At 47.8% G+C, this 15071-nt stretch overlaps 1 protein-coding gene across 3 annotated transcripts in view; it reads right to left on the bottom strand.

The window, feature by feature from the left end:
• EVA1C (eva-1 homolog C) overlaps positions 1 to 7708 on the bottom strand; it is an 81610-nt gene extending 73902 nt beyond the window's left edge. For all 3 annotated transcript variants that reach the window (XM_072968519.1, XM_072968528.1, XM_072968536.1), the window contains exon 1: positions 7123 to 7708. In XM_072968519.1, the coding sequence (XP_072824620.1) occupies positions 7123 to 7282 (160 nt within the window). In that variant the 5' untranslated portion in view covers positions 7283 to 7708. The remainder of the gene's footprint in view (positions 1 to 7122) is intronic.
• Between the last annotated feature and the right edge of the window lie 7363 nt (positions 7709 to 15071).

Raw genomic sequence — 15071 nt, 5'->3', positions numbered from 1 at the left:
GAATCTTGTGGGGCCTGTGTTGATGTTTCTATGCAGGGAGTATTTGTGTATTTTTCCCAGGTACCCTGGGAACCTGGGACAACTTTTTTAGTTTCTCAGCTTGGGTTTCCTGGTAAAGGCCATGTGAATTCAAAACCCAGACTCTTGAAAAGGCAGACCTGTGGTTACATGTTCTTAAGGGATATTATTTTTTTCCTCCAATCCCAAACCCAGGCTGAGATGTTTTTTTGTCATCTTTCTTTTCAAGAAGGCTGATTTGTTTCTCCTCCATCTTTTTATGAATGTTTAGCCATTTCAGGTCCCAACCTTATACAGAGAGCTTTATTCCAATTTCTCACTTGACGTTGGTCTAATGCCTAGTCTCTTGCCCTCGATTACCTATTAAATCTGGTTTTAAAGAACATCAAAGGCCCCTGTGTAGTCATATGGTCAGTGCCAGCTAACTTCTTTGGTTCTCTGATGTCCCTGTTCATTTTTGTTCCCTACAAGGCTACTCCTTGCAGTTAGTCACTCACTCGTGCATTTAAATGATGTTTATTATATTTCATTCAGCAGCTCTAGGTATTTTGTTAGGGAAATAATTTCAGAACACCAGTTTCACCATATTTCCAGAAATGGATTATAGATCCTACACTGTAATCAGTTATTTGGGGCTAAATGGTGCTATCTGAGACACGATGTGGAATGGACAATACCTGTATGTCCTGGGAAAGATTTGGGTCTGGTAGATTAAGAGCTAAAACTTACAGGAGAGGCACTGCTTTAAAGTACTTGTAATTTACGTGTTTTGGTATTAGAGATGCTGCCTGTGTTCAGCTCCCCATAGTTACTTAACCTCTCTTGCCTCAGTTTTTTCCACTTATTGTAACACCATCCCCTTTGCAGTGATGTGAGGATTCAATGAGTTAATAAACATGACATTCTTAGAACACTGTCTGGCATAGAGTGCTTTATGTGCTTGATCCACCACAGTATTTTTAACTCACCAATTTCTCTCACTTGTGCTGAGGGAACCAAGTAAAGAAGTTACCCCTTGCTGGGTCAGAGTTTTAACTGAGAGGGTGCACACACAGGGGCCGGCTAAAGGGTAGCAGAATTAGGAAAGAAGCTTAGAGAAAACAGATCAGAATCTCTTGGTTAGCCTCCCTCCCATCTGAGAGTCTCCTTCCAGTACTAAAATCTCAGTGACCCTAGGACTGATGTTACTGAGGGAAGCTAGTCCCTGCCAGAAAGATACAAACACACCAGCCTCATTCAGACAGTGGCCGAGTATCACAAAAGTTCAGGGTGCCTCACCCCTGGCTCCCAGAACCATTACTTAGCTTGAATGACAAAAGGATGGATTTTTGCAATAAGACAGTTACTAGATTCACATCCTGCTCCTAATTTTTACTAGCAGTTGTGGAACTGGGGTGGTGGGCAAGGTGGGAATAGGGCTGGATAATAGGGGAGCAGTTGTCTCTCAGTGTATGGTACCCCCAAACTGGTGCTTTTTCAAGAATTTTTAAGGTGCTGACAGGATGGCTGAAAAGATCAGTAACTTTCAAATTTTTAAAATCATGAACCCCAGCAGTAAAAGCTTTTTAAGAATGCATCCCCTAAATATATGTACATTTAGAAATTACGAACTTTTCTACTATCAACTTATATGTTAATTATAAGCAAGACACAACTCCTTTTTTTTAAGATAGAAAAGAAACAAATAGGAAAGAACAGAAATTCTAACATTTTCCTCCTGTATCGACTGGTTGCCTTGTGCGTGAACCCACTCTGCACAGACCATGATGAGACGACGCTGAAGGAAGGAGTGAGAAAAGGTCAGTCTTCTCAGAGGGCAGGCGAAACCACCGTGGTCAACCCATGAACTATCTAGAAAGGTTAAGCCAATTGTGACACCTTTTTTTCCTGGTCTTGCTCCCCACTCGGCACCTATAAGCCGAATCCCCCAGCCTGGCCCCACCCCTGGGCTCACCCTAGGGTCTGCCTCTGCTCGGCTTCCTAGCTGGGGAGGGGGGAGGCGGGGCTTGGGCTAGTTAGCTAACCCCTCTGAGGATGGTACTCATCTGTAAAGTGAGATTAATACTTAGCTCACAGGGTTGCCATGAGGATGAAATCAGATAACACTCTGCTCAATTAATTTTTACTCCTTTCCTTTCTATTCCTTCCTTGAAACGGCTGCTAGGCTGCCCTTTCCAATGGAGCACCTGGGAGACCACAGCCATCAATAACGGACCACTCGCTTGCTCAGACTCCTCTTCTCTGCCTCAGAAAGAGCCGGCAGAACACTTTTCAAATGCAGTTACTTTCCATGGAAACAGACCAGCCGTTTGAGACACTAGCTCTTCATCCCTTTTCTTCTGTGACAGCTGGACAACTCCTTCGGACATTCGCTTTGTTTTTCTTTGGTTACACGCTGGCTGTAAATGCCACAAAAGTTTTGAAAGTGAAGACAATCCTGAGGAAAAGGGTGATGTGACGAAGGCATAAATAAAATGCAGAGCTGTGTGTGCACATAGGCACACATGCATGTATGTGTAAGTGTGTGTGCGCACTTGCGTGTTGGGACGCAGTGGCAACCTGAGAGCCGGGAAGATACATCCTGGAGTCTCCCTGGTGGTGAGGGGTGGAGGGAGATCCAGTCCTGCCTGTGTGCCCTCGGATGAACTGACACACAGGCAGGAGGAAGCTCTGCCCTCTGAACACCAGAGCAGTGGTTCTCAACTCTGGCTGCGCCCTAGAATTGCCTGGGGAGCTTTGAAAAAGAGCCCAAGGCCCCGCTCTCCCAGATCAATTAAATCAGAAGCCCTGGGGTTGCTGCTAGAGCATCCAGACATTTGTTGAGACTCTAAAGATTCTAGTTTGAAGCCAGGGTTGAGACCCACCATTGCTCTGAGCAGAACAGGAAGGTTCAAATCCTCCTAAAGGGGCACTTCCATCAGGACCTTGTTCCCACCCCGAGCCCCCAAGAACAACTGATTGACTACTTTTCTTTTATTTTAAATTTTTTTGTTTTTAAATTTGAGGGTGGGTAATTAGGTTTATTTACTTACTTTTGATGGAGATACTGGGGATTGAACCCAGGACCTCACGCATGCTAAGCATGCGCTCTACCACTGAACTATACCCTCCCCCTCGAATGACCATTTTTCTACATTCAGAAATTCTTGGCCAATGAAATAAGGAGCCAGAGTCAGGCTTATTTGCTGGGCTGTGAATGATCTGATAACAAGCACCATTTCTTGTTTGCCTGGGCTGCTGATGGAGGGGGGAAGACATCAGCCCGGAGACCCCCTCCCACCATGTGGTGCCATTTCTCTGAGGTCTGGGGACACTTTGGTACAAGGAAGGCCTTAAAAGCTGCCTCTCTCCCCATGTTTCTCATTTCCTTTCTCTTCTGCTTCCCACATTCACCACTACACGCCCTAGGGTAAAAGCAAGTAAACATATGGTCATGACTACTTTGTCAAAAGTCAGGAGTTTTCTAGGAATCTGAGTGAGGCCTTGATGAACTTTCCATCCTTTCCTTCCCTCCCTCCACCCCATCAGCCCATCAATCACTTTGAACTTCTTTGAGAAGAAAGAAAAAACACACACAAGAGTGAGAAAGGAAAGAGAGGAGAGAGACAGCAGAGAGTAAAACCATAAAAAAAAAAAAAGAAAAAAAAAGAACAAGGCCTGAGGGACATGGGAAATTCAGTTCACTGAAACATCACTCTCAAGCGGGACCAAGTGGAGAGGATCCTTAGCTTTTTATGGCTGGAACCCAAAATGGGACCCCTCCCACGCCTCCGCCCTCACTCCCGCCTTGTTCTTTGAACAAAGATGATGCTGACATTATACTTCTATTAAAAAAAAAAATCAGTGATCAGTTTGGACCTCTCAGGCCAAATCCTCAATCTGGGAATGCAGTCAAAAGAACAGAAGACTATCCCAAAGAGGAAGGTGGATGAAAGCCAGGCACATTTGCACACGGGATTAAGGATCAGAGGCACTAATTTTGCATGAACTATTCTTGCCTTCCTGGGATGCGTTTTTAATGCAGTGATGATAGCCTTTCAGTGGCCGCTGGCAGCATCTCAATATCTTCAGGGATGAGAGGGAAGGGGGTGCCTGGGGAGCCTGTTTCCTAGTGGGCTGGGAGGTGATTAGCACAAGTCACGAGCCGTTGGGGGAGGAGGCCCTGATGCAGGCTCTGGCTTATTAAGAGTGAGATCCGATGCTGGAATCTCCGGGGGCAAAAAAAATCAATGACCCAGGAAAACTACACCAGCTGACAGCCTCAGGAAAAAACTCAAGGAAGAGGTGCAAAGAAGAGAAAGGCTGAAGTAACTTTCCAAAACCCTGCACTGCTAATCTCCTCGGAGCCCCCAGTCTGTACAGACAGTGGCTGGGACCCCTTTCATTCCAGCACTTTCTTTCACCTGGATGCACCATCCTTCCTCCATTCCCTTCTACACGAAGGTTAAAGGGGTCCCAAGTTCCCTCCATCCTCCCTCTGTTTCGGTTTTCGATGTTTTCTTGTTTAGAAAAACAAGCAACTAAGGGCATTGTCAAATGCTGCTCTCCTGAGCTCAGCTACTGTAAGGCTCTTCGGGAGAGGGTACACTGTCTCTTTACAAGCACTACATTCTGCATATCCCTCCAAGTTCATAAAAAGGAACAAGACTGCCTGTCCCCAGGAAAGCAGGCATCAGGCTTTGAGGCCAGGACGGGGTGGTGGGTGTGTGTGGGAAGAATGGAGGGGGAGAGATGTTGGAGTCACATGATCAGGATCCACTGCTTCAACTAAAACATTCAGCTCATCTGAACCCTCAGACTCATCTTTGGAGCTTAGGAATTTCCCTCGATGCTATATGTCACATGTTTAGGGGATCCCTAAAGGTTCATTAAGTTTCAACTCAAATTCATCAACTTTGGAAGACTTCCTCTTTCTCCCTGAGCCTTTTCTAATATTTTCCCAATGCCCCACAAGATAGATTTTAGATCTCAATGTGAGTGTCTGTGGTTTAAGAGGAGGTTATTTTTCTTTTCTTCTCCCCAAAAGGCTCCCTGACACTTTCTCCCTGCTTTTCAGATCTCAAACTAAGCAAGGCTGACCAGAGGCAACACAGAGGCTCCCTGTGGATGGACCTGGCAAAATCACTACTGACTGACCACTGGCTCAGGGAGTTTTAAACCCCGGAATTCAGGTTCCCACCGAGAAGAGAAGAAAATTCCTTTTGACATTTATGTCATTTAAAAGAGTATATCTGTTATAATGGAAAAGACTCTGAAAAAAAAATCTATATAGGTGTATGTATATGTATAACTGATTCACTTTGCTGTACACCCGAACCTAACATTGTAAGTCAGCTACGCTTCAATAAAAAACAAAATTTTCTTAAAAAGTAAATAAATAAAGAACACATATGAAAACATCCATTTCCCAGGGTAGAGCGGCCCAGTTTGACAAATCAAGTTCACCCTCTGTAACTGCTGCTACGTACAGACAATTCCAAACTTGGGTGGTAACCTATAGACTGCTTCAAGGATTGCAGCCGCTGCACTAAAGAAACAAACTCTTAAGTGTCTGTAATCTGTGAAAACAATCTAATGGTTACACCGCAATTTACCTAAAGCAATATTTGTTCAGTTACAATGATGTCACAGAAGAAGGGCTTGTCAGCTTTCAGTTCTTTCCTTAACAATATTCAGACCCAGACTGTGGCTGAATTCAGAACTGTTTTCCATAGCTTAAATCAGCAAAGACAAAACTTTTCTAGCAGCCAAGAAAGTTCTATTGCAGAAAACAAAAAAGTCGATAGCACTTGAAATTCAGCATTTTCCTAGCACATTTACCACAGCGCTCTGACCCTGTGGTGCACGATTTTAAGGACCACAGTTTCCTTGCCAAATAGGCGTATCTTGGCTTCCTTTGCTAGGTAGAAACGCTGCCTTGATATTAAATATTCAAAGCAAAGAACCTCTGACCCAAGGGCTCTCAGCTAACAATGGCATTCTCTGTAAGTAAACTAGAAACCCAACTCAGCTTCTGGTTTGCCAGTGTTCCCTGCCATGTACTAGTCTACTGCACAAACAGAGCTGAGGAGTGACTCCCGTTTACCGTGATTATATTGCAAAAGACCCTCAGGCAGGAATACGGGAAGCCTGGACTTGGCAGAAGATGCTGGAGAAGCGGGGGGTGCGGGGAAAGAGTAGGGTTCAGAGCTGCTTCCTGGGCTGGGCAGGGGCGAGGAAAGGGTGAAAGGCCTCCAGCCTCGCCAGAGGGAGACCCGGGTCTGATATAATGGCAGAGACGTTGTTACTCTCAGCAAGCGCAACCAGTAACAGAAGAATGCAGCTCCTGTAGCCCTCATCAACCTAGAAACTTCTCTCTCTTTGCGGCGCCACGCCTACAACCCCAGAACTATCTGAGATCAGCAGCAGGAGCCTTGGTCCCAGTCCCCTAAAAAAAAAAAAAAAAGCCTCAACGTTTACTGGGAGGGGGAAGTCATCAATTTTTAAGGCGGTTGGGTCTGGAGAGGGCAGATGCTGGTAACTTTCGGCGGTAAAGTCCTACCCCTGAGTCTCCTCTCTGCTCCATAAGCTTCTCATTTCTCATTGCATCTCCACCAGACCTCCCATCCACTTGGGCTTCCCTCTGCTGTCGGCGCAGACTTCAGGTCAAGTGTCCCTCTGGGTTGGTCTCCTTACATGGGCACCCTAGAGGCTGGCTGGGGCACACCCGGACTAGGCGGATAGCAAACCAAGTGCAACTCCTTGGACCACAACACGTGTACCAACAGCGCTGAGCGCCGCACAGAGCTCAGCTTAAGGTGCTTCAAGCGGACACGCATCCGTGGGAGCAGGGTTCCTGACACTGGGAATTGACGAGGTCAACTCACGGGGAGAGAAACTCCAAATACCCTACCCACTCTTCCTTCTAGAAGGACTTGCCTGCCACCAGTCCACACGCAGCTACTTCTCTGTTAAAGGCTCACGCCAGACAAGAAAACTGGCTCTGAGAGCGACCCAGGTTTAATTCAATCCGACTGTGCCCTCTCGGGTGCCTGCCCCCAACTGAGGGCTCACCTGGGCGCACCGCGGTACCGGGGACGCACAGCGAGGGAGGTCGCTTCTTACCCGAGAAGTCCGTGAGCGCTGCGATCTCCCTGGAGCAGACCAGGACAGTGCAGTAGAAGAGGCGCAGGAGCTGCCCAGGAGGCTCTACCTGCCTGCGGAGGCCGGGATGCTGTGCCGGCTGGGGCACGGGCGGCGGGGGCGCGTGTCCTGGCAGGAGCATGGTGCGCAGCCCGACCGAACTCGGGCGCGGGCCCGGGACGCGCAGGGGGTCGCTGGGCGGCGGGCGGCGTCACATGGCGGGGCGGGGCGGTAGCCAGCGGCTCCACGGCCCCCTGCCACCTCCTGGCCCAGGCTGCCAGAGCCTCCTCCCCGGCGTGGGCCAGCACCGGCTCCCCAGCAAAGAGGAGGGGGCGGGGAACTGGGGCGGGGCGAGGAGCCCCGGGAAGGATCCGCGTAGTTTCCCCGAGAGGAAATCTCCGCTGCGGCCGCGCGGGAGGAAACGAGGTGGGGGCGAAGGGAAAGTGTAGCCTCTCGCGCCCAGAGACTGCGGAGGCCGACCCCTGGCGCGCTGCCGGCCACGGAGGGCGCCCCCAACAGCGCGCCGAGGGCAGCGCAACCTGAGCGTCTTCCACGCCCGGGTCCCCGCCCCCGAGTCGGCCGGGCACCCCTGGCCCGGCCCGCGCTGGCCCCGTGCCAGCCTCGCCCTGGCCGCCGGAGGAACGCGGCCGGTGCCCGTGACGCACTTTGGAGCCAGCGCCGCTGGTTGAGCCCTGGAGCTCCGGGGTGGGGCCGAGACCGGGGTGGGGGCAGCAGGAAGGTGGGTCCTGGAGGCGTGGGACCGCAGCACTGACCCACTGCGCTCCACTTGCAGAATCATGCAGCACGCACAGTTATCCCCATTTCACAGGAGAGGAGACTGAGACCCAGAGCATTGCCCAACGCCGAAGCTAACTGAGCCAGGACCTGAATGGCTGCGGGGGCCGGGGAGGAGACGGGGATGTTCTGCTCAAAACGGGTCAGATAGCTCCAGAGCCGGTTTCTCTTCGCTGCGACTACTTTTCTTCTGGATACTGGTTGTCCACAGCGCTCAAAGGATCTGACACTGGACCCGCACAGTCTCCGAACGCTAATAATTAGGCTGTGTTTTAAAATGGGCCACAGCATCTTTCTGAACCTCTCGATTACGCGCGCTGTGACCCACGTTTGGACGCCCAGCCCATGGGCGAGGAGCGGACTGCACGGCCCGGGCTCGGGGAAACCGGGACATGTGCGTGGGGGCTCCGTGGCTGTGCGCCGAGGCGTGCGGTACCTGGGGTCCAGCGACCCAGACCCGGCGGACTGCGCGCGGCGGCCGGGCCAGGCGGCGCCGGCGGGCGGGAGGAGGGCCGGCCGGGCGCTCTGCACAAAGTGTTCCCGAACACCGCGGGAGGGCCTGCCAAGTTCGCGGCGGGCCTGACGCGGAAACGTAGATAATGAGGCCCAAGGGCGGGACCGGGGGCACTGCGTCCGCGGGCTGTGAACCGCACGGCAAACGCCGCAGAGTGCCGTGGGGAGGCCTGGAGCCCGAAAAACCAAGACTCGCTATGGGACCCTCTTAGACGTGGGTCGCCAGGATCCCGGAGGGCTGGACGTCATTGCTTCCCACACGGTGCTCCAGCAGGGGCAGGGTTAGGGGAATTGCGATTCGGGCCTCTTCCTCCCTCTCTTGGGGTTAGAGGAGGGGGCCCGGGTGGCAAATGCAAGGATCAGTATTTGTTAGTGGGACCCAATCTGACAGGCACAATGATTTTTAAACTCTTACTAAAATATTCAACCTTCTCAATAACCCTTGGACATAAGTATTCTTCTTATGTCTGTAAGTATTATGCCTTACCAAGGCATTTTCTAGGTTGAGGAAACTGAGGCAGGGAGGGTGGGTAAGGATGCCTAGCACTTAGTAGCCATTCAGTAAGTAACTCAAAATGCAGTTCCCTCATGTAGTTCCATTCTATTCATCCATCTACTTTAGATATGAATTAGGTACCTATGTGTCCAATCCTCTGCTGGGAGCTGGGGACAGTGGCACAGGAAGGGAACCATGTTCCCTCAGGGCTGGGGGCTGCCACCACTGTCCCGTAGGAATGTGCTGCCTTCCAGATAACTGTGTGGGCACTGTTACTAACTGTGACAGCACCACCAGGCCTCCTTATCTGTAGTCATCAGGCTTACTGTGACGATTTGATGAGTTGGTACAGGTGACATGGGTAGATCTGAGTCTGGAACTAGTTAGTAGGTGCTCAGTCAATATTAGTCATTGTTACAGCAAGAAAGACGGACACTGAGCAGGTAATGCCACGTAAAGGACAAGGGGCCGTGGAAGAGACCAGATGGAGGGAAGGAGGTGTTAGGCGTCTTTTACAGATAAGATGGGTGGTAGAGTGTGTTCTTAGCACGAGGTCCTGGGTTCAATCCTAGTATCTCCATTTAAAAAAAAAAAGTATATAAAGTTGGGGGAAAAAAGACAAGATAGATGAGAAAGATCATAAGAGTTGGCCAAACAAAAGCTGGGTGTTTGGGGAGGATGAGCATCTTAGGAAAAGGGACCAGCCTACATGAAATCCAAAAGAAGCATGGCTCCTAGAGAAGCCTGGAGGAGATGGAGCAAAGAGAAAGGGGGCAGGGCGAGGGGACTTGGAGAGGTCAGCTGCCAGAGCTCAGGGACCCAGACACCTTGGTGAGCACTTTCATCTTTATCCTTAGCCCTTGTGAGCATTTCCATGTTAAGCCAGCAGAGGGTTGTAAGCAGACAAGTAACGCAGTCAGGAGTATGTTGGTAAAAGATGACTGGCTGCTCAGGGCATCTGGACTGGAGCGGTCAACAGTGGGTCTGGGGGTTATACACCCAAAAGAATTGAAAGTGGGGATTCAAAGAGATATTTGTGCACTCATGTTCACAGGGGCATTATTCACAGTAGTCAAAAGATGGAAGCAACCCAAATGTCCATTGATGGATGAATGGATAAACAAAATGAGGGCTATTATCCAGTCTTAAAAAGGAGTGAACTTCTGATACATGATACAACATGGATGAACCTTAAAAACATCATGCTAGGTGGAATAAGCCAGACACAGATGATAAATACTGTATAATTCCACTTACATGAAATAGCTGAAATAGACAAATTTATAGAGATAGGGCTTCTGTTTAGGGTGATGAAAAAGTTCTGGAAATAGATGGTGATGATGGCTGCATAACCCTGTGGATGTAATAACACCACTGAATTATGCACTTCAAATGGCAATTTTTATATTATTTACCATGACTTCAAAAAAAATGTAATATGCCAAAAACCACTGGACTCTATGCTTCAAATGGGTGAGTTGTGTGGTATGTGAACTATATCTGTATAAAGCCTTTTTTTTTTTTAAGATCAAGCAATGACAACAAATTGGGTCCAGAGAGATGGTCAGGAGGGGAGGGTAGCCTGGAGGCTATGACTGTGCATTGGGCTGGGCTTTACAGGACCAGAGAGAAGGGGAATGTGGCCAAATTGGAACGATGTCTGGGAAGGCTGGAGAGCGCGGTGTGACTGGCTGAGTGAGGAGCCTGGAGGACAAGCCCCTGCTTGCTGTCTTCTTTGCCCCTCAGCTGCTACCTGTTAAATCAGATCTTAGTCCTAATTTGATCTCTTCAAGAATTTTGGAATCTTGCAAGAAAAATGTAAAAATTCCATTTATTTTCCTCTCTGGTCCTCATACTTTCAAGTCTTTTTGTGCCCCCAACAAATGGAAGCCAATTACTCCCCACTTCCATTTCCATCTCTGAAAATATGATACAATCAAATACTTAGACTCTAGGATTCTAACCGGGACCGGCTACATAATTCACAGGCCCAACACAAAGTGAAAATGCGTGGCTCCTTGTTCAAAAATGATTAAGAATTTTAAGATAGTGACTGCAGGGCATTGAACCAAGCATGGGCTCTTTGAGCACAGGGCCCTGAGCGACTGCACAGGCCACACACCCATGAAGCTGGCCAGGCACTACCAGCACCTCCATGTCTCAGGTGCAGAAACCAACAGCCCAAGTCACACAGATCGTCTGCGGCAGGATTTGAAGCCCGCTTAAACTGCAAAGGCACAGCGATTAGGGGATGAATGCCAGGAATGAGTCAAATAAAAGTGTTCTTCCTTTCCCTATAATGGCAGCATTGGCGATCTGGGCCCTTCCTGCGCATGAGTTTGAGACATATCTCTGTACCTGGAACACGCATCCTTCGTATGAGAGGCATCCTTCGTATGAGAGGCATCCTTGCAGCACATTGTAAATTGCATACCTAAGTTTCTGCCTTTTGTTTTTTTCTACTTTTGAAGCAACTCTGTTCCTTCCTTCCAGCTCCAAATTACATCCCTGTTTTCCTTCTTCCTTAAGATCCTGGCCAATTCCCTTCCCACATAGCCAAACCTGCTGTGGACGATGTTTGTGTGCTGAGCATTTAAACCCAGCCCCAACCCTGTCCTCTCACCTGGGCCATCCAGGTGAGGCTCTGGGGCTTTCAACAAAGATGGGCTGCAGCTGCTCCAAGAAGACATAAGTCACCATTTGTCAGCTGCAAAGAAACCAATCTTTCAACTCAGGACAGTGAGGCAGAATGGTGTCCAGAGCTAAAAAGGCTTATTTTTAGAAAGCAACAAATGGTGGTTTGTTTATAGAGCTGGCACCAAAGAGCCACATCAATAGCAAAGAGTCTGCTTACTGAGGACGGTGAAAGCTGGGAAGGGGAGGGCACTAGAAAGGCCATGTGGGGAATGTTTGGCCCAGAAGCAGATGGAAGGAGGTCTTTAAGAATATGGGCTCAACACTGGTGTCTGTATGGCAGACCATCCAAGGTCAAAGGCATCAAGTGCAAGAGTCTGTATCCTGCTCCCGACAGACGGCCACCCACAGAGGTGTTTACCTCCCTGCCTCTCCTTTTTCTCAAGTCTGCAAAGTGAAAATGCTGCAGGCTGAAGTCCACTTTGACTCTAAAGCTCATAACCTATTTACATTAGATGTAGGATTTCAGGATTTTGAGTTCAGCCTATACTGGTTCCTTGACGTTCTTTAATGTTTTCTTAAATACATGTTTTAATTAATTAATTTTTTTGCTCTCAGTTTGTTTCCCTGTTATTCATATTTTTCTCTTTATGAAAGAAGAATGCAGCATGAGCAAATTTGGGGATGGGGTGGGGTGGGGGTTCTTGGAGCATTGTGAATGATTGAATTCTGCTCTGTGGGAGTTCTCAGTGTGAAAATTTCCAAGTATCCAAAGCAGTAAACTCAGTTTCTGAAGGTGGGCAGACACCATTTTCCCTTCTAAGATTGGAGAGTGCTGGGTTCCCACAGAAGCCCCGAGGCTGCTCTCTGCTGCCACCTTCAATAAATGCTGCAGGAAACCCAGCCACCTGGGCCCTATCTGAGAGCAGGCTATTTTGTTCCAGAGACCCCGGTCCCCGTCTCCATGCCCTAGCCTTCTCCTTCCTTCCCTCTCGGGACAGGCACTCTTCCTACCTGGTCCTCTGCCATCAGAAAGGGAAGTGTGCTGATGGAAGGGAGCTCCGTAGTAGGTTGGAAAGAAGCACATCCAGCTCTGCACGACCAGGCTTGCCCTGCAGGCAGACACAGCGAGGGGCAGTGGGTCCTTGTACCGGCTCCATGGTCAGAGCTCACAGGTTCGACTCTCAGCTCTGCCACTACTGGTATCTGTGTTGTGGATGGTGGTACAGCTTAGAGCAAACGTAGCTGAAAGGCTACTCATAGCAGAAGCCCCTGCAGGGTAAGAAACATAACCATCTTGTGGACTTAGTGTATTGTTGTTGCTTGAGCATAAGACAGTGTTTGATTTCCATTCAAACCCCCAGGAATGTCTTTGTGATCAAATACCCTTTGCCTTGTTAGGCAACAGTGGAAATGATTTCCAACTTGCTTACCTGGATGACAGTGGCCCTGGTCCCTGATGGGCTTTTCCACCAGAATTAAAAAAAAAAAAAAATTTTTTTTAATGAAGGTACTGGGGATTAAGCCCAGGACCTCGTGCATGCTAAGCATACATTCTACCACTGAGCTATACCCTCCCCACCTCCACTAGAATTTTCTTTCTCTTTCTGTGAACTGGCTGAGACACTCTCCCCTGCCCTGCTTTCTGAATATCCCCTTGTCTCCCCACCTCCAACCCACTCTGTTGGCCTCCTCAGGCCTGGCTCACCTCCTCACCCTCTTCCCCTGCCCAGAAGCATCCCTGTCCCCAGCCCTCTGTGACATGCCCGAGCTCTTGGGATCTTGCTTCCTTCCAAAATGCCAGCCGAATCTGACATCAGCTCTTCCAATCCTCAAAGGCCTGACACTATATAATCTTTCTTTTCCTACATAATTTTTTACTGTGGTAAAATACACATAACATAAAATGTAGCATCTTAACCATTTTTAAGTACATAGACCACATTGGCCCCTCTAGTGACTTTGTCTCTTGGAGAAGGAAGGAAAAAGAAGGATGGTCACATATGAGCCCAGTCTGCTTCCCTTTGGTCAACAGCAGTAAAAATCTTTTAGCAGAAGTCTCAGAAGGGTGAGGAAGAGGCTGGGAGGCCAAGGATTGTGGTGCTGCGGAAAGAGGCGACTGCAGGTTCAGAACCCAGCAAGGGAATGTACTAGGAACTGACAAGGGCGCCCTCTGTAGGTGAGAATCTTAATTTACACCTTAGAAATGGTGACGGTGGCCCATGAATTTCCTAAATAATTTTTTTATCGTAAAACACACATAATATAAAATTTACCATTTTAACCAATTTAAGTGTACAGTTCAGCGATATTGAGTACATTCACATTGTTGTGCAATTATTGCTCCCATCCATCTCCAGAACGTTTTCCTCTTCAAAAATGGAAACTCTGTACCCATTAAACTATAACTCCCCATTCTTTTGTCTCCTGGCAACCACCAGTCTATTTTCTGTCTCTATAAATCTAGCTACCGTAGATCCCTCATATAAATGGGCTCATACAGTATTTGTCCTTTTGTACTGGTTTCTTTCACTGAGCATAACGTCTTCAAGTTTCATCCATGTTGTCAGAATTTCCTTCCTTTTTAAGGCTGAATAATATTCCATTGTATGGATACACCACATTTGGTTTATCCATTTATCTTTTGATGGACACTTGGGTTTCATCCACCTCTTGGTGCTTGTGAATAACGAACATGGCTGAAGAAAAAAAAGGTTTTTTTAATTTAGATGATCATTCCCAAGGGGAAGTTTCAGGCTACTAAGAAGAAAACAAATCAAAGTCCACTGACAGAAATTCAGAATCAATGAAAGTAAGTTCCAATTAAGCATATAGAGCAGAAGTTTCCAAACTTTCTAAGTTCATGGCACACTTAGTGTCTCAATGATATTTCACAGGACTATTAAGCCAAAAAACCAAACCAAACCAAACCAAAACAAAACAAAATTGAACTGTTACAAATTTATTAACTAGCTAGATCCAAACAACAAGTATTTATGTTCTAACAATTAGGTAGCTATTTGGGGAAAAAGTATATATTATTTAAAGGAAAAATATTTTTTATTTTACTCTTAAATAACCGATTTATTAACAAGGTGCATGCACCCGTTAGGCATGTCACTGTCTATCTGATCTTGAAATCTGATTGGACACCATCACTCTTAGTTTCTGTTTCATGTATATTTTTCTTAGTCCTTGCTTTTATCACAGTAACCACTGAAATCCCAGTTTTATGGAACTGTGACAGCTCTGACAGAAAAGTAGCTCAATCTAATGTTGAAATTGAACTACCTTGAGTTAGTAGTTTGCAACAGAAGTCAGGAATTGCTGTATTTCCTTCAACTTATAAAAATATTCCAATCTGAGTTTCTTGCAGTGCTCTGGGCAGTTTGGAGCCAAATTTGGCAGCTGCAAATCTAGATAATTCAAATACTATGAAGACCTTACTTTGTCAACAAGAACTGCATAAACTGTGTCTGGCTCACTCTCCAAC

This window comes from Vicugna pacos, chromosome 1 (genome assembly GCF_048564905.1).
Source record: "Vicugna pacos chromosome 1, VicPac4, whole genome shotgun sequence".
Classification (NCBI taxonomy): domain Eukaryota; kingdom Metazoa; phylum Chordata; class Mammalia; order Artiodactyla; family Camelidae; genus Vicugna; species Vicugna pacos.
Note: the sequence above shows the minus strand (reverse complement) of the source record. Positions and strands in the feature narration are given on the sequence as shown.